The 27,165-nt window shown below is 44.9% G+C and overlaps 1 protein-coding gene across 2 annotated transcripts in view; it reads left to right on the top strand.

Moving 5' to 3' along the window:
- The first annotated feature begins 3,234 nt into the window (after nucleotides 1–3,234).
- Nucleotides 3,235–27,165, top strand: part of omd (integrator complex subunit 5 omd) — an 87,647-nt gene continuing 63,716 nt past the window's right edge. For both annotated transcript variants that reach the window (XM_075673303.1, XM_075673302.1), the window contains exons 1-2: nucleotides 3,235–4,378; nucleotides 15,341–15,537. In XM_075673303.1, the coding sequence (XP_075529418.1) occupies nucleotides 3,460–4,378; nucleotides 15,341–15,537 (1,116 nt within the window). In that variant the 5' untranslated portion in view covers nucleotides 3,235–3,459. The remainder of the gene's footprint in view (nucleotides 4,379–15,340; nucleotides 15,538–27,165) is intronic.

Genomic DNA, 27,165 nt, shown 5'->3' with positions numbered 1-27,165 from the left:
ACATTGACAGTAGAGAAGCCTGGGAGGCCTTGCTCCAGAGCGAGGCTGAAGACGACCAGCGTCGAGCGATCCGCCTGGCCGTTGAGGCCGTGAAGACTCATCGTCCTCAACGCGCGGGGACTGCTTCGTCCTCCCCCCCCCCCCACCCACCTACGTGTAGGTTAAGAGGCGGGCACCCCAGCTCTGTGGAACAATAATGTTTTCAATCAATGATGATGACAAAATGTATTTATTAAAGGATGGCGCGAAGGCCTATAATGGGGAATAGGAAGAGGAGGGGGGAGGCGTATTCAGAGCCGTCCTAGGAGCTGCGCGTCCTTGGTGAAAGCCAAGCAATAAATCAATCTTCTAGATCCCTGAGATGTGTTTCGCATAGCGCGTATACACCTACTGCTTCGTCCTTTAACAGCTGTTCTATTTCTAACCAGCTCGCTCTCTTTCTACCGCCTTGCATGTTTATGTACCTGATCCTGGTGTTACATTTCTTTGTAGTTTTCTTCCTGGACCTCCTAGTGGCCATTTTATAGGCGTCAGCCTCCATTGTTGCACTTTCTACACTGTTTATACCTACCCCTACGCCCTGAGGCGCAGTGGACCCCCTAAAAAAGCTACTGCCCGACCTGCCAGGCGCCAGCCTATCTCGGCTCCTAGCCTTCCATTAAAGTGGATGCCATCTCGTGTAAAGCCTCCGCTAAAGCCTGCTCTATGCACTTCTCTGTTTATGTCTGCCACTTCAAATCCTGTCTCCTGGCTTAGCTTTCTTATCTCACGATTAATAGCCACAACGTCCTTGGCAATTTCTCCGTTCCTTCCTTGCACCTCCGGCACTGTGCATACCACGATCTGGAGTTGCTGTGCTATCGCCCTTAAATCGTCAACTCCCCCCGCTAATCTTTCCACTACTTTTGCGGCTTCACCATTCAAGACATCATCTAGCCCCGCCGCTACCAAATTGCGCTCTGCAACATTCTCAGAAAGCTCGCTTTTTGTTTCTCTCAGTACTGCGTCCATTGTCCGGCCTGGGAACGTCCCGACTGCTACCCGCTTATCACCCTTTGCACGCTCCATTATAGCTCTTTTGCACCTCCTCATATTTGAATCACCACCGATAAGTACTAGAGCATTCCCTCCTAACTTCCAGGTTATGCTGCCTCTTATCATTGGCTATGAGCTCATTCCTTGGGGTTAGCTTGTTCCCCTCCTCTCCTCGCGCTCGCTGGCGCCCCTGTGGCTGCAGTGTCACCTCACTCGGGGCGTGTTGCGCTGCTTCACTATAACTATGCCGATTCACCGGCGGCGTGCCGACTACCGCTTGGTCTGGCTCCCTGCCTCCCACTACGCCTGTAGGGTCTACCCTACTTTCTGTGCTTTTGCCACCGGCTTGGTGTCTCGACCCATTATTCTCCGCTGCCCGCGTTTCAAGCGCATCGAGCCGCCTGTGCAGTTCTGCTCTCCTTTCCTTCTCTTCTCCAAGCGAGCCGAGAAGAGAGTATGCTGCTGCGCTGTATACCGCAGCGCAGCAGCGCCAGATTTCCCTCTAGGTAATATATATGGTAATATAGTGAGAAACTCTATGGTAACATTAGAGATTCATTTCGATAGGTTCGCCATCTGCAGCAATTCGCTGGAACTTAAATTGCCGGGCCCAACCAAAAAGTGTCATGTGTGCAAGCATGATGTCCAAGGGGTCGACCGGGTGAGCTCCACCACTGGAAAAGCTGGCGCCACCGTCGGCGTGACGTGCCATGAGGGATCACGTGGACACAGCGGCCGCATCAGCTGCTTCGGAAGGGCCTTCACCTGCGCTGCGGTTCTGATTAAATGGTGAGGTTTTACCGCCTTGGGTTTCTGCTTGACAACATTTGAAAGTACTATAATAGATAGTGTCTGCCTTTGGAGGCGTGCAGCATGGTTGGCTACTGCTCGGTGCCGCAGTGCCGGACGTACGCAACGGAGCCCGGCGTCAGCCTTATTCACACGTAGCCGCAGGGTAAGGAACTGCGTGAAGCTTGGCTTGCGAAACTTAGAACCGGCAGACAGCCATCGGCTACAACTCAGGTATGCTGCAAGCAAAGACGCGAAGAATATTTCTGCTACGGCAATGGGACTACGATGTTCGGTGAGTAGCTGGAAACGCGTACTGAGACGCTCGCCCGCGCCTGCTGCCCGGCTAATGTCATGATGGTTTGTTCTAGGAACTTGATGCTAGATACTGTTGAGTTCACTGAAACGGAAAGGCAGCGGTAAGACGCACATTTAAAAAAATGCACTGGATTACGAAAAAGAAGCAGAGGGAAATCGCACGCTGAGAAGACCGATAAACATACACTGCGACGCAACTTGAGAAATAATACTGAAATGTCCAAGAGTTTAGAAGACAGAAAAAGATTGAATCGTTGCGACGGCACATCACAGTCGCCGTAAGCGTCGAAGTCTCTATGACGAAATTATTTTAGAACATTTCTGATAGCGTCCACGCAACAGTGGTTGCTAGTGTGCTGTAAAATGCTCATATGCTGCGGCCTAAAGCTCACGGCACGGTGCGAAAACGAAAAAAGCCAAACAAACGCGCGGACATGCATGCAGACGCGCAGTCGGTCGCTGCGAACCCGTGCGATCTCTGCATTGAGGCTTCTGTTATGCCACATTTGGTTATACAGACAGCCCACTATAAGAACACATTTCACATACTTTACTCTCAGCGTTTGCCTACCTTTCACGTAAGAAGCCGATTCGGGAGACCACATCGCGGCGACCGCGCGCATTGGCGTTCACTGTACGTATTCGGTAAATAGATTGGGTCTGTAAACGATTCTGTGCTTTCAGCTTGCCGAAGATTATTATATCGACAGTCAAACACTTCCCTCGTTTTGAGTGTACCTTCATAAATGTCCAGGAGGGCTGCAGCGTGGTGTTTTTATTGAGCGCCGTAAGCGAAACCTTTGAGGAGCGCGCCGCGTGATCCCTCATACGAAGCAAGGAAGGCGCTTCCGACAGATGGCGACTCCGTAACTCCTTGCCTCTAATACGTCACAGCGTCAAGGACATTTTGTTACGACGGTTTGTGCGAAAAGGGATTCCCGTAGTAGAATGTGAAAATGTTTATACAAATAACCCTGCAAATATAAATGGCTATATTTGGCTACAAATTTGTTTCGCTCTTTTTTGTGTTTCGCTATAGTTAGGCTACTATTTCTCTAGCTTTGGGCCACGCCGCCTTGTCCAACCTGGCAACACTGGTACCATGGAGAATCGTGGAGGATGCTTCGAAGCTTTCGCTATACTTTCGCCTGCTTTTGCTGTTTGAATAGGCCGCAGTGATCTGTTTTTTGGCATCTAGTTTCGCGTTGGTTGGAAAGTGTGCGGGTCCGGAGACTACATTACACGAGTTCCACTCCACCTTGCGCCTATCACGCCATGCACTCACCTGGTCGGTTTGTAGCAAACTGAGAACGGAGCATGGCAAGCGTGATGCATTCGCACGCTGACAGCAACAATGCGGCGGCCGACGCGCTCAACGACTTGCGTCTTTTTCTCGCGGGCACCTCTAGCTACGACAGCAAGGTTCGAGGTTCGGATGTGGCCAAGGCGGCGATACGGCTGCTCAAGACACTGCCCGTGGCGCGCGAGGCCGTGCTCGAGTACATGCACAACCTCTTCGACGACGCCGTCAACCGGCACATCATGCGGCTCGACTCCGAGGAGACCGGCGTGCCCGTCGAGCTCGAAGAACGCGACGTGGCCGTCGAAGAGGTGCAGCGAGTTCTATCCGGCTTCATCAAGAGCAACCTGGGTGCTTGGGCGCCTATCATATCGAGCTGGTCGCTGGAGCTGCTCGGCCACCTGACGCGAAAGTACGCCGACCGTCGCATCGTCCACTACTCGTCCAGCCTGCCCGAGGTGTTGCAGATGTGGATGGCGTGCCCGCCGACGCGCACGCTGATCGACCTGACGACCCAGTGCCTGTCGACGCTGATCGACACCAACCCGGACAAGTGCATCGACACGCTGCTCGAGACGTCGGTGCAGCACTCGCCGCACTTCGACTGGGTGGTGGCGCACATAGGCTCTTGCTTCCCGCACACGGTCATCACGCGCGTGCTCGCCTGCGGCCTCAAGGACTTCATCAGCCACGAGGACGAGGCGATGGGCGCCGTCGAGAGGAACGTGCCCAAGCTCGCCTCGGTCGTCGGCATCCTGGGCCACCTGGCCGGACAGCACGCGGCCGACATTCGGCGCGCGCTCGTGGCGCTCATGCAGGAGAGCTTCGCCGCGAACCCGACGCGCGAGCAGCTTGCCACCATCCCCTTCCTGCTTCAGCTGGCGTCCATGTCCGAGCACCTGCTCAACGCCGTCGTCTCCGAGTTCACCAAAGTCCGTGAGTCAAGGCTAAGTAACAGGCAGATGGTGGCCTCATGGGCAGCGGTCAAACAAGACGCGTCTCTGGAGCCAACAGTTCAAATTGTCTACGTTAGGGCGAATACAGGTCCCCGTGTCGAAACGTGACTTTTAAAGACATCACTTGTTTGAACGCCAAACATTACTAGCCCTACCATACCTTACTGCAGATTTTCTCCTTCTGTGCTACCTTATACTTTCCATGAGCGCAACCTATTTGAAAGGAAGCACCAATGTTGGGTAGGTCACATGACCTAGATTGTGTAATAGTTCACATGCGCCAGTCTTAGTAAGTCAATTGGCCCGACATAGCCAGTGTAATACAGTGGAACACCTTTATAATGAAGTGCTTGGTGCCTACGAAATCGTTTGTTATACAGGTCACTCTCTTGTTAAAATCATGCATAATGCATGTCACAATAGAAGTGGGAAATAATTATTTATTTGTTATACAAGCCATTTCGTTTTAGAGGTGCTCAACTCTATTTCCCCATTGTTGTCCTTTTAAAGCTTTTGGTACAGCTTGATACCTATGCCATGGCACCAGCTGTGGTCCCTATCATACTAGCACTCTCATCACGGTGCACTTGCTAGTTTGCAGTAACCCATCATTATTCGGGTCATGATCCCACCCAGTACATTAGACAAAGTGAATGTGAGGAGAAAGTCGCAGAAAAATTTTTATGACTGTGTGGCCTGGGGCAGTAGGTGGCTACAGTGATCTCAATGCCTGCGGCAAAGCACCTCTGGTAGTTCTTGCACAGTTTACCTCAACTGCAGCATTTGAAGGCAGCACATCTATCTGTCCATTTCACTGGGTTTTAACTGTTACTGCACCAGCCATCGAATTTTGTGCACAGATTAGTTGACGAAAACTTGACACCAAAATTGTGCAGTGAACATGAAAATTATGTGTTGTTCAGGGCTTTACATTCTATTTATTTCATTCTTCATTCATTACAAAAAGAAAGGTACAAATGCCAAGACAAGGGCAAAAAGTGTCACTAAAATGTCAAGGTGTTAAGAATAGGCAAGTAACCAACAAGTGATACAAGCAGAGCAGTCTTGCGATACTTACCCGAATTATCGGCAGAGACGCACGCTAGCTCACCGCTTGCCAGTGAACGCTGATTGACAGTGGATGCTGCAATTTGCTTTAGAAAAGCTGGGCTGGGATTTTATAGCGATGCCTTTTCCCGATGCTAATGCCTTTTGGCGCTGTTCACATTTAGCATTGGGAAAAGGCATTGCTACAAAATCGCAGCTCTTAGCCACACAATTAGCTCGTCAGTTTCACTAAACTACCGGCAATTAGCTTCAGGGCAGAAAGGAAAAAATGCCCTACTCAGTGTCTTAAGGTGTTTACCATCAGGAAAAACCTGGAAAACCTGAAATTATCAAAGAATTCCCAAGTCTTGGAAAAATTAAGGGAAAAAAGTTTAGGCAGAACCCATCTCAGGATGGATTATCCACATTAATGCAGTTAGCACTGAAGCAATGTAATGACAATTCATATTGCTAAGGCCGAAATGTCTATGCAGCTGGGATCTCACACTTCCCACTGCACACGCTGTGCCAGCTAGCGGCAATGCTGCAAAGTCCGCACATGGGCGCAGGTTTGATTCCAGCGAGCACCTTTTAATGCATTTGCATTCTTGGGGTACTTCACGCACTTTTTGAAAGATATCTATCTATCTATCTATCTATCTATCTATCTATCTATCTATCTATCTATCTATCTATCTATCTATCTATCTATCTATCTATCTATCTATCTATGTATGTATGTATGTATGTATGTATGTATGTATGTATGTATGTATGTATGTATGTATGTATGTATGTATGTATGTATGTATGTATGGATAACATTCATGAAATTTCCGATGCATGCAGGCACGTGCCGTGCCAAGCGACAAAGTTTGTTAGCCATTGAAAAGCGGCCATTTTGAACAGATCGGTGTGTTTAGACAAGGTTGTGAGTTGACAATACATTATTAGAAGGGCGCTAATCAACATACACACAAATGAAGGAGACATGATGGCACTCGTCCTGTCTTCTTCGTCCACATACATGTCAATTAGCGACCCCCTTCTAATAGGTATGCGGTACCTACTGGCCCAACAAGAAGTACTTACGTGCTAAGGTGTTAAGTGTGAATCTATCTGCCTATATATCTATCCATCTATCTAACCATTTGAGCTGCTGTGCTGAGGTAGCAGGGTTTGAAACCAACCACCAGACCAACTTTGGGTCACTGAGCATGTGACAGAGTGTACACATGTGCTGCCCTTCAATGAACCTGACATGGGTAACTGTAGATGTGGGACTGGGTAGGTGACACTGTTCGAAGAAACTCTTTGATGCCGACTTTGAGCCCTAGGTATGTGCCAGTCGGTCTGGGCTCGTCTTCATTGGACCTCTTTGATGCCAACTCGACTCACGGGGTATGTGCCAGTAGGTGTGTGCCACTCTACAGGGATGAAAAAGATAACAGCAATCCGACGCGTTAGCAGGCTGCGCCAGAAATGCACTGGTTATGTGCCGCTTTTCAAAGAACGCCTTTCGTGCCAACGTTTTAGTGAGCTGCAGCATGAATGCACTGGGTATGCGTTGCTCTTCTATGAACCTCCCGCCAACTTGAGCCACTGAGTGTGTGCCACGAAGTGTGCAGCTAGCAAGAAAACAATTCTCAGCTTTCACAAGCACTTGCATGCCACGTTTCTCATCTCAGAGGCCACACACAGACTTCTCAGTAGTGCCACTAGATGACGCAGCCTGCCCAGAAATAAGCACGACAAAAGAGCTCAGTTGCCACATGATGCGTTGCTCAGCATTCACACGCACCAACACACTGTGCATTTTGGAGGCCACGCACAGGCTTCACTGCAGCAGCACTAGATGGCGCCAAGTGTTCTTAGGGTAGTGTGAAAGAGTAGTCCCATTGCAGTGCATGCCTCATGCTTAATTTGTTTTGATGGTGACAACAAATTGCGTAACTGTAGTGAGTCACTGCTAACACATTATTGTGACTTGTCGTTGTCACATGGGTTCTGCGGCAATTTTTTTGTCGTTAAGGAGCAGCACATGTGCAGTGGCACATAGCCAGTGACCCAAGTTGGTGTCCAAGAAATGCTGTCTCGAGTGGCGCATGCCAAGTGCCCAAACTTGCCACAAAAGAAGCTTCATCAGAGCCGAAGAAAAAGTGCACATTCTGAAGAAATTTTTATGCTACCCTCTGTCAACAGGGTGAAGCCATGCTCATGAGGGCAAGCCCCACAATGTTTGCTGCGGTTTTGCTCAATTACTTTAAAGCAATTGAAAGAAAAAAGGTAGAGAAATTGTCAGAAAGGAATTTGTAATGGAATGAGTGTTAGATTATGTAGAAAATTATGTCCTTGGAGAATGGGCCTGGTGGTTCTCAACTGAACATTTAAACATTATTTCTGGAAAACACGGTATTTGCCTACAAAAGAAGCATTATTTCTGCAACTAACAAAATTTTAAGTTCAAGGTTCTGCCCAATTGTTGTAAACTATCTGATGCATCTAGTGAACTTGGACAATTGTGTTACTTAAATTAGATTTTAAATGCATAAGCATTTCCGTGCCTATCCAACAAGAAATATGTCACAAAAGACAACGAATGGCTCGTAATCCCTTCAGCAATGTCTCATACCCACGTAAGGCAGAGGCTACAAGCACTTGGCAAAGTGAAGCGCACAGTGCATACATTCATTGAAATCACCCATACAACACACAAAACAGCTGATGTTTCAATAAATAACAAGCTCAAAACAAGTACCTGAGCCATCAGTAAAGCATTGCATACGTTCCTCAGCAAATATAGTCGTGTTTTTTGCAACAGCTTCTCTAAATTAACCATAATTCACCTTAATTAACAGTCAAGCTTGTGGGTTCAACTCCCACCTAAGGTCGAGGGTTCGAATGCCTTAACCTCACCTTAATTAAGATCAATGGGCATGGGTTTGAGTGCTGTAATGAACTCTTATCTAATTGAACCTGCCTTGTCATGTTCGCTATCGAACATGATAAGCGAACAACCGATGAATGTTGATAAGGGTTTACAATGGTTGGATCAAGTTTCATAACATTAATAATGACGCCGGGCTGCACAGAGCTGAGCAACTGGCACAACGCTTATGCATGCTTGGACAACTACCAGAGGAGTTTCTACACAATTTTAATTTTAAAAATTTTCTTGACAAGTTGCCCTTTACAGGGATGTCAAAGTCAAAAAATTTATTTTGAAGAGAACAATTTTGAAGGTAAATTTGGTATGTGTAATGAGGAATTCCTTTGCTAGGCACCTGCAATTTAAAAAAATGGTTTAGCGGTACTTGAGGAAATGACAAAAATATCTGACGTCCCATATGTGCTTATCATCCCCCGTTAAAGCAGGAAATGTTGTCTAAGTTGTGTGAATTGCAAAAAACAGTACCTGCAGGAGTTAGGGTGAACATAGTGGTATATGGAAGAAGGAAGCAATGGTTTCAACTAAACCTGCACATCTACAAATTATAGTTTCCTTTTCGTTTTGTGGGCGTGAGCTTGGCCAGGTGGTTTGAACATGTAATGCAAAAGAATAGAAAGTTGGGCGAGTTGGTACGGTAACATGATCTTGGATTGTAGCGCGAAGTGAACACATACACAGAAAGGAGCAGACAGGACAGCGCTCGTCCTGTCTGCTCCTTTCTGTGTCCGTGTTCACTTCGCGCTACAATTCAAGGTTTGAACATGCATGGAACACATGCATGATTCATTTGAATATGGTAGTGTATTCCAACTCACTGATGTGTTGCTGCTAGTAGTTCAAAGTTACGGGCCCAGTACGGTAATTTTGGAAGCTGTAGTCCATTTATTGCACCTAAACCGCCAATGTCACAGACTGCCAGGGAAGAATCAGGGGATTTGAAAATGCCAACATAGTAGATTCCCTGTGGCTGTTTGGTATCCTTAATTCAACTGCTGCAAGCAGCAATTACAGACGCGCATATTTTCAGTGTACCTATAGAGTGTACCTGTTCTTTAGGACTTCCCTCTCAATGCTTGTGTAAAGGTTTGAGAAAACCGTGGTGCAAGTAGAACAACACTGAAAAAACAATGCTAATGGGCTTTCTTACCATCTGATGAAACAAATTTGAAGCAGACTTGTGCTTTGCGCAGTGCCATCCATTATGCAAGCTTTATGCAGCAAATCTCAAAGGCACATTCACACTTGGAAGCTTTAATCACACGGCTAGATGAAATCCCATTATAGTGGGCACATTCACAACTCGGCCCACCTGATATTAGTAATATCTTGGTGAGGTCTAGTTGGTTTGTGTTCAGAGCTATACTGAAACAGTGCAACTGATACAAGGACACAAAGAGACACAAATACCACATAACAAGCGCTGATTGCCAACTGGATCTTTATTTTAGGAATGCGAGCCTTTATATAGCCATCCCAGAATAGGCATGCATGCAAATAGACATATACATGACACTTTCATAGTCCATCATGCAAAAATACAATTTCTTTTCTGATGACTCTATCAAATATCAGTTGGCAATTGACGCTTGTTCTGTGGTATTTGTGTTCCTGTGTGTCCTTGTATCAGTCACGCCGTTTGAGTATAGTTCCGACGATATGTTCATTGCTGCCTGCCTCACTAGATGTTGTGTGCATGCACTGAAGTTCGCATGGTCGCTTCTTGCAGGTTGTTTTTTACTAATTCATGGTTAGTGCACAGGTCGCTGGTATATGTATATCCAAAAAGTTGAGATACACTGCACACACAACAAACGTAGATATCATATTGTGTGGGCAGATCGACTGACGAGCTTCCATTAAAATTATGCAGATCCCATGCACTGTGAGAATCGGAAAACAAAGCTTTCATAAGACTGCAAGGCAAAATGGCATTTTGCGATGAGTGAGGCATGCTTCTCTATCTGGTAATATTTCTTGTTGCAGAAACGTTTTTTGACACCAGAAAACAGTTCTAAGTTTCTTGAATGTTGTGTTCCATGTTATTAGCCCAAGAAATTCATAGCGCATCCTCTCTCCAGAGGATGTTGCTAGTGTTTCTGCATAGGATGTGGCTCCAGGCCCTTGGGTTGCAAGGGCTCTGTCACGGCTGTAGTGCTGACATATTTAGTATATATATATATATATATATATATATATATATATATTAGCCTTCTGCAATGGATCTTTCATTTCTTAGTATACGTCATTAGTCATTGCCATAATCTTATTACATATACGTTTAAGCACTTTACAGTGACTGTTTTTCAAATTCAAATTCTTTATTTATCCATGAAAACACAAAGTGTGTCCAGTACTGTTTGGACCCTAGCCGTAGGCTAGTTATGGGTCCAAGAAATGAAATTCTATAATGCAGATACTTTGTCACATGCACAATAAAAACTTGAAAAAGTGATGAGGGGGATATATACATAATACAAATGACAAAAAGAAAGCATAACAAGAAGCAGTTGCTTCAATTCGAAAACATTGTGCATGTTATATTACAATAATAAATGAGATGGCAAACAGCAGATAGATGTCTCTTAACATGTTTAATGCATGCGCTGAAAGAATTTTTTAGCTGTAAGTGCAAAATTTTGAGCGTATTTTATTTGTTGTGGAAGAGTGTTCCACATCTGAACACCAATGAAAGAGAGCCGTCGTTCTCCATAAGCGTTGTGCGTGGGAGGTAGATTAAAGTTGCCTAATAATACATTTCTGGTAGTACGCGATGATGTATGGAAGAGGTACATATGGAAGGGGTGGTTGTTTCTTACGATACTCTTTACGACAGTTGCTGTTTTTAGGAGGCGTAATATCGAAGGGTAATATCCGTAGATCGTGGAATAATGGGTTGCTGGGGTGATCCTGCTTAGATTGCGTTATGATTCGTAATGATCGTTTCTGCAATTTTCTGATCGGCTGGAGATAACTATTGTAGGTCCATCCCCATGATTCCAGACATTATGAGAGATGACTGTGGATAAAGGAGAAATATAAAATACGTAATGTCAAAAAAGTCACGTGCTTGAAGCAGTTTATAGAACCCCGATGCTACCTTCGCCCCGACTGCTAAGAAATGGTCTTGCCAGTGCAGGTTTCTATCAAAGATTACGCCAAGATATTTAAAACACGGAGTATATTCTAGTAGAGGGTTGTCAATACTAATATTTACAAAGTTGGCATCTACTTGTTTTCTGCGGGAGTGAAATATAGTATATTTTGTTTTCTTGACATTTACAGTAAGCTTGTTGGCTGAAAACCATTTAGAGACGTTTGCCAAATCTATGTTTGCTTTGGATTTCCTCAATGTATTTCCTCAATGCTATTGCCTGTAATTACTATAGCAGTGACGTTTGCATACATCAGCATTTCCCCGAATCTTAAGACACGTGGAAGGTCGTAAACATATATAGAAAAAGGCATCGGTCCCAAAACAGACCCTTGGGGCACGCCTGCATGAACGTTGTGGTGACAATGAGATATTATTTATGACAACTATCTGATGACGTTCATTGAAGTAACTAGAAAACAAATCGAAAATCCATTCCCGAAGACCGTAGTGTTTTAGCTTGTACAAAAGGATGGAATGGTCGACCGTATCGAAAGCCTTTTTTAAATCGAGAAAGACTGCAGCTACAAGTTTGTCATTGAAAGCACAGTTTGTAATGTGGGTTAAAGACTGCACTGCTGATGAGGTTGAATGGTTTGGCCGAAAACCATGTTGCTGTGGGCAAATTATGTTGTATGTGTGTGTAAAGTTATTGATTCGATTCGCAAGAATTTTCTCGAAGAGTACATTAATGGCACTGAGCATCCCAGATATTGGTCGGTAACAAGAAGGGCTTGAGCGATCGCTGTTCCTGTATATTGGGACAGCTCGGGCTGTTTTTAGTGACGTTGGGTACGTGGCGGTTTCAAGTGAATGATTGAAGACGCAGCATAATATTGGACCCAGAATATAAATATTTCCTTCTAACATACTTACTGTAATTTCATCTATACCTGCAGCTTTATCCATGGTTGCTAGTGTTGAGAGTGCATCTCGTTAAGCTCAGTGTCACCCATACGAAAGGAGTTTGGGAGTGGGCTTGGTAACAAAGAGTTTGTATTATTTACATTGGTACCTGAAGAAATTCCAACAGTAGTGAAATATGAATTAAAGCTGTTTACAACATTCTGATCAACCACGTCTGGAAACTTTTGTTTGTGTGGCTTGCCTATAACACTTTTCATCATTTCCCACAGTTTTTTAGAGTTACCGGAGCTCTGTTCGATTAAACATGTGTAGTATTCTTTTTTTCGTGTACGCATAACTGCCACAGATTTATTGCGTACCTTTTTGTACTGACCCAAGTAATAGCTGTTATCCTTATGCTGTTTCCATTTATGATACCAAAAGTCCTCCTGCTGCAATACTGCTAAAATCTGCTCCGTCATCCAGGGTGAGACGGGCAACTTATATGAGCGAGCAGATGTTTTAATACTGCTGCTAGTTTTAACGCATGTGAGGATGTCGATTAGATTGCAGAATTCTATGTCGACGTCATTGTGGTATATGGTACTAGTGTCGATTAATTGGATATTCGATCTCGGCAAAGCGTAGTCAATCCTCGTACTCACTCTGGCATGCGATAATTTCGGTTTTATGACGTCTTTGACCGTTACATAGGTGGGGAGATGGTCTGAGATGGGTTGGTTGCATACCCTGGCATTAATATTCGAGGTTATATTAGTTAAAACATGATCAATGACAGTTGTGGATGTACTTGTTATTCTAGTGGGGACAGTGATCAGATTTTGAAAATTAAAGGACTAGTAGATACGTGTAGTCACTATGGTTTTTATGACTGGTGTCTATATTAATGTCACCGCTAATTATAACCGGACCTTTGTGTCGTGACACTAGAGCGGAAAATATAGATTCAAGTTTTTGAAGAAATAAAGCTACAGGTGAATTAGGTGGTCGATACACGACACCTGTGATAACAGAGTTGTCCAGTCTGATAAATAAGGCTTCGATATCAGATGTGCTGCAGGAAACATTGGGCAATGCTGAGTAGGTGCGACTGTTATGAACAAAAAGGGCTGTTTTAAGGCACCTATACAGCCACATCACATCTACCTCTCGTAATTCACCACTGCATTGCCAACTCAATAACACTAGCCTGGCACTCGCACTCTTTGATCATACTTACTCTTTGCACAACAAAACACCAATTCATCAGCATCAGACTTTTCGATCTCTCATCGAAACTCAGTACGGGCTCTGATGGCCTAACTCAGTATGAGCTTGTGGCCACTATTGCAGCATAATGAAGGTCGCAGGGTAGGTCCTGCCATAAACAATCATTTTTGGCATGTAGGTTCCAGTAGGCATTACTATTTGTTCTCCAGGCTGTCTGCATTTGAGGGCCTTTCCATGGCAATCCTAACATTCTTCTTCAACTAGATGGAAAAGGGTTTACTCATGATAGAGTAGTTGGCTCCTGTGTCCATTTAAGCAGTGACTGCGTGGCATTTGAAGAGTACATTGAGGTCTGTGGTTCACACTGCGATTGAGGTCTGTGGTTCGCACTGAGCACTGCGATTCGGTCGCATCATAGGATCACGGCTGTGCTGTGTTTTCCCAGTGACGTAATACTTGGTGTCATCAGGTCTTCTTTAGGCGGCATTTTCTTTGCTTGATGTTTTCGTTCAGGTTGGCATCGAGATGTTCTTTTTGGCGTTTTTGGCAGCAGCAAAGGATCCTCGGAATTTTGACGAATAGCAACCGCACGTTCATCAGTTGATGCTTTTAGTTTTTGAGGATACCGATCAGCCATGTGTTGGGCCAGAGTATGGTTGATGCTGCATAGTTACATAACATCCTGGCGATGGCGAACGGAAAGGCCATCAAGGTTACCCAGTTACTGCCATGTAGTCAGCAATATCTCGGGGCATTCCAGTTCTCGCAAGCATGGCAGGTTCACGCAGAATGCTCATAGTCCCATCTGACGACATGAACAACTGTGGTAGATGTGGCTGGGTTCCCACAGTGATAGCAGAGTCGGCAGTACTCTGGAGCACACCTTACGTCTTGTCTTCATTGAGTAGTTACGCTGTGGATAGGCCCACATGCTTGCGGCAGCGGATGAGAAAATCGCAGCATGATGAGGCCTCGGCTAATGCACGGAGGGAGAGCATGGTGGCAGACAACAGCGTAGTCTGCACTTGGGAAACTCCGAGTGACCGTTGAAGTTCTTCCTTTTTTTTTTTTTATGTCTGTGATCGAGGTAACCTGAAACTGCAGCAAATGAGTGGTAACGTGGGCAACATATAACCATATTACCCACAGAGGTAACATCTTGCTCAGTTCTTCGTGCACAATGGACAAGGGTAGGTCCTTCACATACCTTCCAGAAAGTTCATCGCTATTTGTGTCGTGCATACAATCTGATTGCACAATGTTTCGCACCAACATAGACAACAGAAACAACCAAGAATAACATTTGAGAAATTTTTGATGCATGCAGGTGCGTGTTGCGCTGAGCCTTAAGTTGTTAGCAGTTAAAAAGCAGTCCCTGGAAAAAAGATAAACAGTGATGAACAATGTGCGCATGTCCATATACATATGTCAACGTGCATGAGTGTTCGTAGTAACATTATAAGGATATACTGTGCATAGCATACAAAGCACATATCACATACCTACACTTATTAAGAATCCTGGAAAATAGTTCAAGGACTGTAATTCCACACCTTGACACCAATGTATTCCTCTGTTCCTATTCTTCTCCTCTGTTCGTAAACGTTATTTGCTAAAGGTAATGAAAATTTACCTTGATAGAAGGAATTGTTTGCTGCTAACCACCGTGCCTGCCCTGACCGTCACACATGCCGACTGACCACTTACCGCCATTGCAGTGTCAGCGGACACACTCAATAAGCTGTCAACGTTGATGGGCAAATGGGAGTCGGCCAAGATCCCCGGCACCCGAGACCTGCTGAGCTTGACCGTCGTACTCATTGTGCAGAGCGGCTCAGGCGATCTGCGCTTCCTCAGCCAGATTTTGGACATTGCATCTGGCGAGAGCGAATTCTCCTCGGCACTGCTTCCTGCGGTAAGGACCATTGTTGCCACCAGCTTGTGCAGAGGTGGACAGGTTTCTTTATCACAAAAGTGACTCAAGCATGTGTTCTTGCTTAAAGGAGCCCTAAAGCACTTTCTATCAAAGTCGAGAAATGCATTTGCAGTTAAACTAGACTGTTTCAGACATACTTTGCTGCAAAAAGTACTTCATTGCATCCAGCAGAAGAAGTGTTATTTGCAATCAAAAATCGCTTTTGGTCTCCTACATGGTGCTCCCACTCCTTCTTTAATGCCTTGTACTGCGAAGGCTATGGTGGAGTGGGGTGCGCCCACCATGCGCCACCTACTGAACGACACCGTGGCACGCAATTCAAATTTGGTTTTGTATATTCACATAGACACCACTACCGATTTTGGCACCTACGACACACCAGACATGCAGGTTATTCCTCAACTTACGGTTGGGTTCACAGTGCCTTATCCCTTTGCTATGCTAGAGTGAACTAGATAGCTATGTGCAGCTGTGCTTTCTCGCACCAAGTGGCAAATAGCACATTTCCTTTCGCACTTATCACTACAGCAATCACACAATTTTCTAGGGTCGTACGAAACACGTCGTCTTTATATTCACTCGTGGGTACATCGGCAGTGTCCATATCTGGTAAGTCATAAATGCCACACTGCGGAATCACGTTGAAAAGGATTCCCAACGTAACGAGCTTCGACCATGATGGCAACACACCTCAAAGGTGTTCGACTCGGACAGCAGGTAACCTGTTCCAGGCGCATGAGCTGGCCAGAGAAGTGCACAGCCACACGCCTGGAGCCCTGTTACTCACAGAGACCAATCGGAGCATGCTGTTGTCCTCGGTGAGTGGGCTCGCTGTGGCGCCACGCGGCGGCCGTAATATCTGTGTCATGCAGCAGATGCAGCTACGTGCGACTGTGGTGGCTAACTGTATGGCGAGTATGGGCGCTGGCCAGCTGGCGTTGAGGCTGTTTCAGCGTCCTACAAGAACGGCCGGTGCCAGCCGTTTTGGCTACGGCGGAAATTAGATGATTTTCTGAACAGCAACAGACACGTGCCTGCTTAATGCCTTGCTTGAACTTCGTGCTTGCTCGAACCTGATAATCAAAGCATTGCCTTATCCACATCAGCGTTTGAATGCATACAGGCATGGCCGATCTGAAGAGAGTGCCTGCCCAGACGTGAAATGCACGCTCCAGACTGGCCATAACACCATGCACAGTTGTGCTACTCATATGTAGAACATGGAAACACTCGCATCAAGATAAATGCTGGCTAGAGGGCATCGTGAATGCGCAAGGTTTCCTACAGGATGTGATTCCCCCACTCACTAGGCTGTATGATCTAGCGCTGCTGTCGGTACGGAAAGCTTGTGCATCCGGTGCCTATAGTGAAACGTTTGCAATGTCCACCACGGGGCTCGAGTGTGCAGCACTAATGCTCATGTGCTCCAGTCTGGCCGTGCTATATGGTGCAGACCAGCATTGTCCTGCACCAGCTTGACCGACGGATAGTAGCCACATCCAACTTGCACATTTTGAAGTGCTGTCGATGGATCAGTAGGCAGCGATGCAGACCAAGGCATCTAGCCAAAAGCAGCGTAACTTGCACCTGCGCTGGCAAGCGTACATGTGGCCTGACCTTAAGTTTCTTGTGGTTTGAGGGTAGTTGAATGTCCAAAACTAATAGAAATCAGCGAGACCCGAAGGCTACAACGATGATATGCACTGCAGCCAAAGTTTCCTTTGTATGCGAGCCGGCGTGGCCGAGCGGGGGCAGACGATAGCTGGCTTCTTCCGAAAGTATGTATTTTTTATCGAAATTTGAGATCACATTTTTGGTTACTTCAGCCTGTTTACTAAATTGTGCTAATAAATATGCACAGTAACAGTAGGAAGAAGTGCACTAATTCAAACACCCTTCTTGATAGATGCCTGCTATTTCCCAACAGCAGCCATGAATGGGAATCTGTTATATGACAAAATATTGCAGCCTGAAAAGATTAAGGAGTAGACTTCTCCTTCAAAGAGTGTTTGAATAAAAGGTGACTTCGTGCTGTGTTGTGCTATGCATGCACAACTGCAAAATTTGTCTAAGATGTTCACAGCGGCATATGCTATCTGATGACTCTTTTTTCACCAATTCCAAAGGGTGCTTCATGACCCCTTTTAAAGGGCTCCTTACCAAGTCTGGCCATTTTGAGCTGACAAGTGCAGAGCATACAATGCACCCTAACAATCGTGTTTGCAAAAAATTACATTGCTATGCACCACGAAAAAGTCCGAAATTTGAATCCGGATGCCGTTTTCTCTTTCCCTTACGGCAACCGCGCTCCAAGCTGGACGGTGATGTACTCGTGTCTACAGTGGGACGTCCCTCGTGGTGACACGTGATTTCGAGAATTAATCCAGGCAACATCTGTTATTTGTGTGATCTGTTGCTTGAATTGACGAATGAAGTTTAGAGAAATAATAAGACACAAACGGAATGTCCGCATGTTTTTTTGTTTTACTTCGTACCAAAGCAAGAGAGATGTACTTCCGCTTCCTCAGCTTGCTCCCCTGGTCGTGCAGTTGCCCGCCCAGACACCGAAATTATGTCATTTTCTGCCATGTTCCAGCGCGTGATCATGCTCTGCGATATGCTTGTTGTGCCTCACTATTCGTGTAGCACTCACTTGTGCCGCTAGTCAGTCTTCCTTGTGCACAGCGCACAAAGTCGTGCGCTCCGTGAAACGAGACAATCACAACAGCTCGCGCATGACGCCGTCAATGTAAATGTACTGTGCCGCAGGAAAGCGAGGAGTGAAAAAAATGAAGGCAGGGCCCATGACTTAAGCGTCACGCGATCCTCGAGGTCTGGTGTGGGAGAACGCAGGGAAGGAATTTTACTTGTGGGGGCTGGACGGGTCTGAGTGGAGAGAGGGTATTTCTTGGCAGTGAAACTCGCCTCCTCAAATCATGGGTTCGCGGCACTGAAATATTTATATGTCGGCTATTAATGAACCCATTTGAAAAATTTTTTCGGCAGAACGCTCCGTAGAGGACGTGCAACAATTTCCAGTGTATAACCGAAATTTGCCATGGGGCTTGGTGTGGGGTCCTTTAAGGTCTCGTGGTATTTCCCTACTCTGGTGTATATTGTGGATAGATTATTTCATATGGAGTGTGTGAATATTGATTGCTTTATTTTTTTGGCTTTGGTGTTGATCTTGCATTTATTTTTGTATTTGGTGTACTTTGTACCTTGGTCTTAATTTGTTTATCACTCATGAGTTTTTAATGTCACTCTACAATTTTGTCATTGACACTTTTCATGTAATTATAGTCCTTGAGAAGTTGGTAATTAATTAAGACTAATTATCAAATTAGGCTGCATGAAAAAAATAATTTGAATATCTCCAAGCGACTGCAAAGAACACTGCCTTGGTTCTGTTGAGCTACATGGCCTTCAAATATCTTTAAACTCTGGGTAAAGTTAGCTGGGACACCCTGTATATAGCGAGCACTGAAGAGGTATAAGTGTAATTAAGGTTAATAAAGACAAATAAGATTAGTTACAATAAGGTTAATTAAGTGTAATGATGATTAATTGGAGGTAATTAAAATAGTGAGGCTAGTTAATATTAATTTATGTTAAATTGTTAGACTAATCAAGAGTTACTAAGGTTAAATCAGTGGAGCCTAATCAATAATAATTAATTGTACTTGGAGATTAGTTCAATCTAATTAAGTAATCTTCATTACTAATTACTTGAATGCCTCCATCATACATTCAATTAATACATATTAATGAATTAAGCAAATTTCATAGTTATATCAACAACTAATTAATTAATGAACAAGATAATTATGTTTCATTGCTGAAGCTATAGCTCGACCTGAGTGAACTTGTCTCTCCTAAACTGCTCTGAATAAGGTGAGGCTTATTCATGCTATGCGGGGAAGTGGGGAGTCAAAGCTGCGTACTGCAAAAAAGTATGCAGAAACTCTGCTGGAGTTCCCTAAGTATGCACAAGCCTACCCCCAAATTTCACGATGCGAAGGGCCCAAATTTTAAGTTGGCCCACCCCTACTATAGGCTTCCCCATGCATGTTCTATGAACCCTACGTACCTCTATGGCTATTCCCCCAATCAGCTTTTGTTCTATTATTCCTTATCACTTGTAAAACTGCCAACCATCTACATTTACACTATTATAATGATTAAATGTCGTAACTTCACACATTATGCATTTTTGTGCAGATACAAGGCATTTCATTTTTTGCTTGGCAGACACATCTTGCTGGAGCACTCGCCAAAGAATTCTTATGCATTAAAATATGCTAGGAGTAACTATTAACTAGTGAGCATATGTTGGCACTTCCACGTTTCCAGTGCACTAGCGTACTGTAGAATGGTAGCTAGCTGGATGAGTCGGTACATCTGCATTATTACTTACAGCGCATACTTCAAACATGTGCAAGAAGAGTGCCGCAGCGTCTCTCTTTCTTGTCCGTGTTTGAAGCGCTAGCGTACCAAGTGTAGTTTGCTAGCAGCAGATGCTGCAATGCCAGCTCCGCCTGTTGCTCATCTATCTGGTGTGGGAGGGAGTCCAGCAGTTGCTTGCCTATCAGCCACGCCTGGTTATTTTGGCCACCAATAGGTGGCACTACAAGTGGACAGGCTTCCCCTTACTGCCTGTTGCTGGTGCTCGAAGCAGCCTCCACGGAGCACAAGACACGCACTTGCATGTCCCCTTTCATAAAGGGCCACCCTGTACATAAAAAGTTTTTCCTATCGATATTCCTTGATATGGAGAAGGCGAACAATGCAGTGTGGCGCTACAGAATCTTGCAAGACTTGTCGGGAATGGGCATCCATGGAAATGTGTTAAACCTAATAAAAAGCTGTTTGTCTAATTCTACCTTCCATGTCAAAATCTCCAATGTATTGTCACATTCATTTATACAGGAAACTGGTTTACCCCAGGGAGGTGTACTCAGCTGCACACTCTTTATCATTAAGATAACCACACACTATGCTTCATTATCACCGGAAATTTTTTATTCCATCGACATAGGTGACATGCATATAGGCTTCAAATCCGATGACCTCGCAGTATACGAGAGACAGGTACAACAGTGCTTGAATAAAGTCTCTAAGTGGGCAGACAAAAATGGGTTTAAAGTTAACCCCCGCAAAAGTTCTTGTGCTCTTTTTACAAGAGAGAGAGGCCTGGTTCCAAATCCTTGTGTAGAACTGTGTGGACGACAAATACCCGTCAACAAAGAGCACAACTTTGTAGGTAATATACTTGGCACTAGGCTTATTTTCATTTCACGCACAATAAATCTTAAATCTCAAAGGGAAATGTCTAAAAACAATGAACTTAATGAAAATTCAATTCCGCACAACATGGGGTAATGACAGGAAGTGTTTAATGAATCTTTACAAGAGCCTCATTCAATCACGATTGGACTATGGTGCCCTGGTATTTAACTGTCACCCTGAGTGCACTAAAGACGCTAGAGCCTGTCCACCATCTAACTATCTGTCTGGCCACTAGTGCTTTCAGAACAAGCCCTATTGAAAGTTTATATGTAAATCAAATGAGTGGTCACTCCATCTGCAGAGAACATATGTCAGCACCACATATTTTTCTCAAAATTTGTTCTAATCATGAACATCAGTGTTCTAATACCATTAATGATATGACGTGTGCTACACTTTTTTCGTAATCGTCCCTCTATGAGACAACCTTTCTCACTATGTGTGAGGGAGCTTAGCGATGAAATGGATGTTCCACTCCTAGAACATCGCTTAGTGCCTCCAAACAAGCTGTTACCATCTTGGGAGTGGCAGGTGGTAGCATGTGATATATCTTTTCTAGAAGTTACAAAGCACGCTCCAGAACTCTGAATCCGAATGCATTTCCTAGAACTACATTCGAAGCACAAATGCATAGAGTTTTGCACAGGTGCTTCTAAGTCTCATGCTGGGGCATCTTACACAGCAGACGATCCATCCTTTTCGGGAACCCGGTGTACTACACCCAGAAACAAGTATCTTTACGGCTGAGACCTATGCACTATTGTTGGCTGTGAAGCAGGTAAGGAAATCAAGACTTCAGTGTACTGATTCTCCAAGTGTCGTAAAAGCCTTTAAGTCACTCTGTAAAGACAAAAACTGTGTACTTATACGAGCTCTATTTCATTTTGTATAGAGCGTGTATATCTAACCAGCATGTCATATGCTGGCTGCCTGGCCATACGGGCATCGAGGGTAACATTCTGGTAAACCAGATGGCCACGTCAATTGCATTGCATCCTGTTAATCCTACCGCTGCTGTCCCTGTCACAGATCTGAAGCTTTTTCTTACGACAGAAACTGCAAAGCCACTGGCAACGCTTGTGGGATACGGAAGAAAAAATGAAACTTCACGCGATAGAGCCACAGTTAGATTTTTGGCCCTCTGCTACAGAAATACAGGGAACTGAAGTTCTATTCTGTCGTCTCAGAATAGGACATACTTATGGCACCCATAATTTTTTTACTTACTGGAAATGAACCTCCAACCTGCAATAGATGTAGGGAGAGGCTGACCATCCTCCACGTTCTCCTGGAGTGTCGAGAAGCCGAAGCTGAGAGAAAGAAACATTTTTTCCTCTAGCATACTGGCAGCAAATCCCTCTTCATCCAGTAATGTTTCTTGGTTCAGAACCAATTTTTTGACACCAAATCAGTCGTAGACTTCAGCGATGTTGTTACATGTTATTAGGCCAATAATTTGGTAGCGTATCCTCTCCAGAAGATGCCACTATGATACAGTTGAACCCACTTATAACAATATTCAAGTGCCACGAAAAATTTCATTGTTATAACAGATAATGGTTATAACTAGGTTGCATGAAAAAATATCAATATAGGGGTTGGCAGAGCTGATGTGAAAAAACCAAAATGGCGGGGAGGCCACTGCCCCTCCCCATCCACCACCTTCCTCCATCCGGCCGCTGATTGTGTTCACTCGTTTAACTGTTTAACTTTGTTTCCTGCGCACTCCGATCGTGTGTAACAAGCCTTGGCTGTCGGCATTCAAGAATGGCACTGCTATAACAACTGCAAAGAGGAGTCATGGGCGGCAAGCAATACGTGAGCTTTGTGGGAACACCCGCCCCCGTTTCCTCCGGAACCCCCATAGCTCCATCGAGGTATCACTTTGGTGGCGCCAAAAGGGGCCCTTTAAAAAAAATGCGAGAAGGTTGCCGTGGCAGCTTCTCGCCACCCACGTATTTCTCACTGGCTTGCATGAGAAAACCTCGTGTCTGTCGGCTTTGCTTGCTTTACACGCAGCTAGCCGACATTCTTCTTAAAGACATCCAGATGCTCCACATAATGCAGCGGTAAGTTTCTGGCGAACTTACCGCCGCACTATGTGGCCTGCTGCACTGATGTGGCCATCATTTTATGATAGATCCGTTGAAGAAAACTGGCTCACGTTTAAAGATACACTGTGCGCATTAGGAGACAAGTATGTTCCACTTGTTAATATAACGAACGATAAGTTGAAGCCTCAGTTTACTAAAAAGCTTCAGCAGATGAGGAACAAGAAAAAACGTTTATGTAATATTGCTAAGCGAAATTGCACATCAGCTGCGTGGCAGAACGTACCTTAAATCGTACTGCTCCGTTATAGGTGAAGCTAAAGGTAACTTTTTCTAATAATCTTCCTGAGCTGCTTAAGAACAATCCTGCCAAGTTTTGGAAAATAATAAAGCCTAACAGCAAATCCGATCAATTATCATTACAAAACAGCAGCTATATTCCTATTCCAGACAGTGAATGTTCGGAGGTCTTTAATTCATTCTTCAGCTCTGTATTTACACAGGAGAACACGTCAAATACACCTTGTGTTTCAGAATTAAGCTACCAATACATGGAACCTATTGAACTCACTTTGGAGGCCTTCTCTTCTCTCACAAATAACCTTAAGATGTCTTCTTCATCTGACATAGATGGTATAAACTCATAGATTTTAAAGAATACGGTAGAAATATCAAGCAAAATTCGCTTTCACATATTCACAGTCACTTGCGACTAGCCACCTTCCTGCAGATTGGAAGATGGCGAAAGTTATACCTGTATTTAAAAATGGCAACAGGAACTCCTGTGAGAATTATCATCCTATTTCCTTGACATGCATTCCCTGCAACTTGCTCGAACATATTATCGCTTCGCAAATTTACAGACATCTTGAGACTGACAAATTCCTTTTTCATAATCAGCATCGTCTTAGGAAGGGCCTCTCATGCGAGACACAGTTATTTGAATTGACAACAGATCTACACACAAACTTAAATTATAACTTACAAATTGATTGCTTGTTTCTTGATTTTTCAAAGGCATTCGACTGTGTCGCACATTGTCGCCTAATATAGAAACTGCCCGCACTCAAATTGGACTGTCTTACCTTGTAATGGCTCCGTTACTTCCTGTCTAATCATCAGCAGTTTACTATTGCAGATAACTACTCTTCCTCCATAACAAGCGTTACTTCTGGTGTACCACAGGGTAGCCTCCTCGGTCCCTTACTTTTTCTAATCTTTATTAATGACCTACCTCAAAATTTGTCCTCCACTATAAGAATATTTGCCGGTGACTGCGTAATTTATCACCCAATTAAAAATTCAGATGATCATCTCGTTCTTCAGCAAGACCTTCAACAAATTATTAGCTGGTGCAGTAAATGGCTAATGACTTTAAATACCTTGAAATGCAAAGTAATGTCGTTTACCCGGAAGTCGGCAACCTCACCGTATCCTTACCATATTAATAATTGCACTATTGCTACGGCTACACAATATACAGTAAAACCTCATTAATTCGAAATCCTGGATAATTGGAAGGTTCTCTGCAGTCCCGTATTTTCCATTGTAAATTTGACTGGATAATTAGAACCGGCAGCCTAGGCCAAACCGGTTAATTCGAAGATTTGGGGTGCTATGCGGCAATTCCCGATCCCCATTTCACCGTAAACCCGACGAAATGACGACCATTCGGAGCTGCGAGGCAACGCCACATAGCAATCTTGATTATTTATAGACGGAGCGCTCGACCCGTAGTACACCTGACACAAAAATCAGTCCACGGTCGCTGCTCCTTGCAGTCGCTGTGCGCGCAATGTCAGCGCGTGTTCCATGCCACTGGCTGCCGTTCGCCCATTCTCTCCCTGCGCCTGTGGCAGCGTGTGTGCGCACAACATCGGTCTGCGCCGTTTCTTCATGTACGGTGGTTAGGGATGTTGCAGCTAGCGTGGTGTTCTTTCTTTTCTTTCTGAACTGTGCAGAAGTGCCAGTGAGCAAAGATGCCAAAGTATAAAACTTTGAGGCTACAGCAGAAGTTCTGCTTGATCCAAGAAGCAGGCAAGAACACATGTTCCAAGACTGGATTGGCTGAAAGGCGCAGCGTGCCCCTCTCAACGTTGTCCACAATATCAAAGAACAAGTCAAATGTACTGGAGGCCTACAGCAAGACATATTCTTTGAAACAATCGCGACTACGGGCTCCCACATACCAAGATGTGGAATCGGCTTTACTTCGCTGGCTGCAGAAAGCAGACGCAGCCCACCTTCCCGTAAATGTAACGATACTGCAGGTGAAGGCAAACGACTTGGCTCTACAACTTGGGCACGAAGAGTTCAAGCGAAGCAATGTATGGCTCGGCTGTCTTAAAGAGTGCAATAATATGACCTTCGTAGTCGTCTGTGGCCAGGGCAGCAGCGCGAACGAGAGCGTTGTCAACGACTGGAAGAAACAGACGTTGGCTCCATTGCTTAGTGAGTATGGTGCAGACAATGTGTACCACCCTGACGAGGCAGCCCTTTTTTACAAGATGCTGCCCACAAAAACGTTCGCAGTGAAGGACACCGCAATCAAGCGTCGAAAGCAGGGCAAGGAAAGAATTGCCGTTTTGTTCGGCGCGAACATGTGCGGTAAACACAAGCTGCCGCCACTCGTAGTCGGAAAGAGTGGGAAGCCTCGCTGCTTTAAAAATGCACGACTGCCACCAAGGGATGAGCTTATCTCCGGCACAACAAGAAAGCCTGGCTGACAGGCACAATATTTAAAGATTACGTTCGGCAGCTTGACCGTAAGTTCGCGGCCACAGGCAGGAAGGTACTCTTCGTTGTTGATAATTGCCTGGCGCATGGTGACATCCCACACCTGAAAGCTATCAGGATGGTATTTCTTCCTCCGAACACCACGTTGATCTTGCAGCTAATGGACCAAGGCGTCATTCACCACACGAGAAAGATTTACCGCCACCACCTACTCAAGTGCATGCTCCTTTCCTACGACAACGGCAAGGAGTACTCCATCGACCTCCTCGGGGCCATAAGTCTTACTCTGTGTGCATGGAAGCAAGTGGAACCCACTTTGATCATGCGGTGTTTTGAACATACTGGCTTCTCGAAGGAAAGCACCTTCGAGGCTGATGCTGACTATTCATGTGCACTTGATGAAGAAGGAGCAGAGTATTGCAACTGTGTCAATGCACTCTGCACAGAGGATAGCAAATCCGGTGTAGTCGGCTTCGCCGAGTCTCTGAACTTTGAAAATTATCAACAAAAGTGCTACTCAAGACTTGGAGAGTGAAGCTACCGCTGATGCGACCATGTGCGATGACAGCGACGACGACGATGACAACGCTAACGAGCCCTCCCGAGCACCCGCTCTCGGAGAGGTTATCGAATCGCTGAACGTTATCCGCAGTTCTATTCACATCGACTCTTTCTTGGACAGAGCACATCATGTCCGTTTCAGCTAATGCCTCCCCTTCATTGGGGTACTTGCGACGGAACTTTAGAATTGTTCCTTCTAATGTTCGCAAGCTAGTTTGCCTAACTCTTGTTCGTCCCAAGCTCAAGTATGCATCTCCCATTTGGTCCCCTCACCGGAAATACCACACTGAAACGCTAGAAGGGAACCAGAATAGAGCAAGCTGCTTCATCATAAACGATTACAGCTACCAGTCTAGTGTAACGCAAATAAAACTTGAGCTTTCATTACAATCCTTGAGCACTAGTCGAGACATTGCCCTATTACTGTTCCACAAATTTCTTCACTCCACTCGAACACCCGCATGCTTGAAACGACTCTACTCCACGTCACATAGGCTTCGTAATCATTTCAGCTATGCCCACCTTTACGGTTCTGCAAATGCATTTCATTACTCTGCTCTTCCTCGTGCTATCAGATTATGGAATTCGCTCTCGGACGGCATTGCATGCCAGTCCAACTACGATACATTCTGTGATGCCTTGACTGACTACATGACTAAAGAAATGTGAAGTTGTACGGTTGTTGCACAGTGCCTTATTGCACTTGCCCTATCTTTTACACCTTATTGCCGCATTATTACCATTATGTTGCTATGTTTACCTTTCCATTGGAATGTCGCATTAGTAACTTTTCTGTCTTTTTCTTTTAATCTTTAATACTGTTTAACAGCCTGGTCTTGTTAATTACACGACTTCATTAAAAACAATCTGTGTGATGTATTCCTTGATATTATATTCTATTATGTTTTTTCTTTCCTTGTGAATCGTGAACTAAATAATTCTTTTTCATCTCGGTTGCACTTACAGTTAT

Source organism: Dermacentor variabilis, chromosome 10 (assembly GCF_050947875.1).
Source record: "Dermacentor variabilis isolate Ectoservices chromosome 10, ASM5094787v1, whole genome shotgun sequence".
Classification (NCBI taxonomy): Eukaryota; Metazoa; Arthropoda; class Arachnida; order Ixodida; family Ixodidae; genus Dermacentor; species Dermacentor variabilis.
Note: the sequence above shows the minus strand (reverse complement) of the source record. Positions and strands in the feature narration are given on the sequence as shown.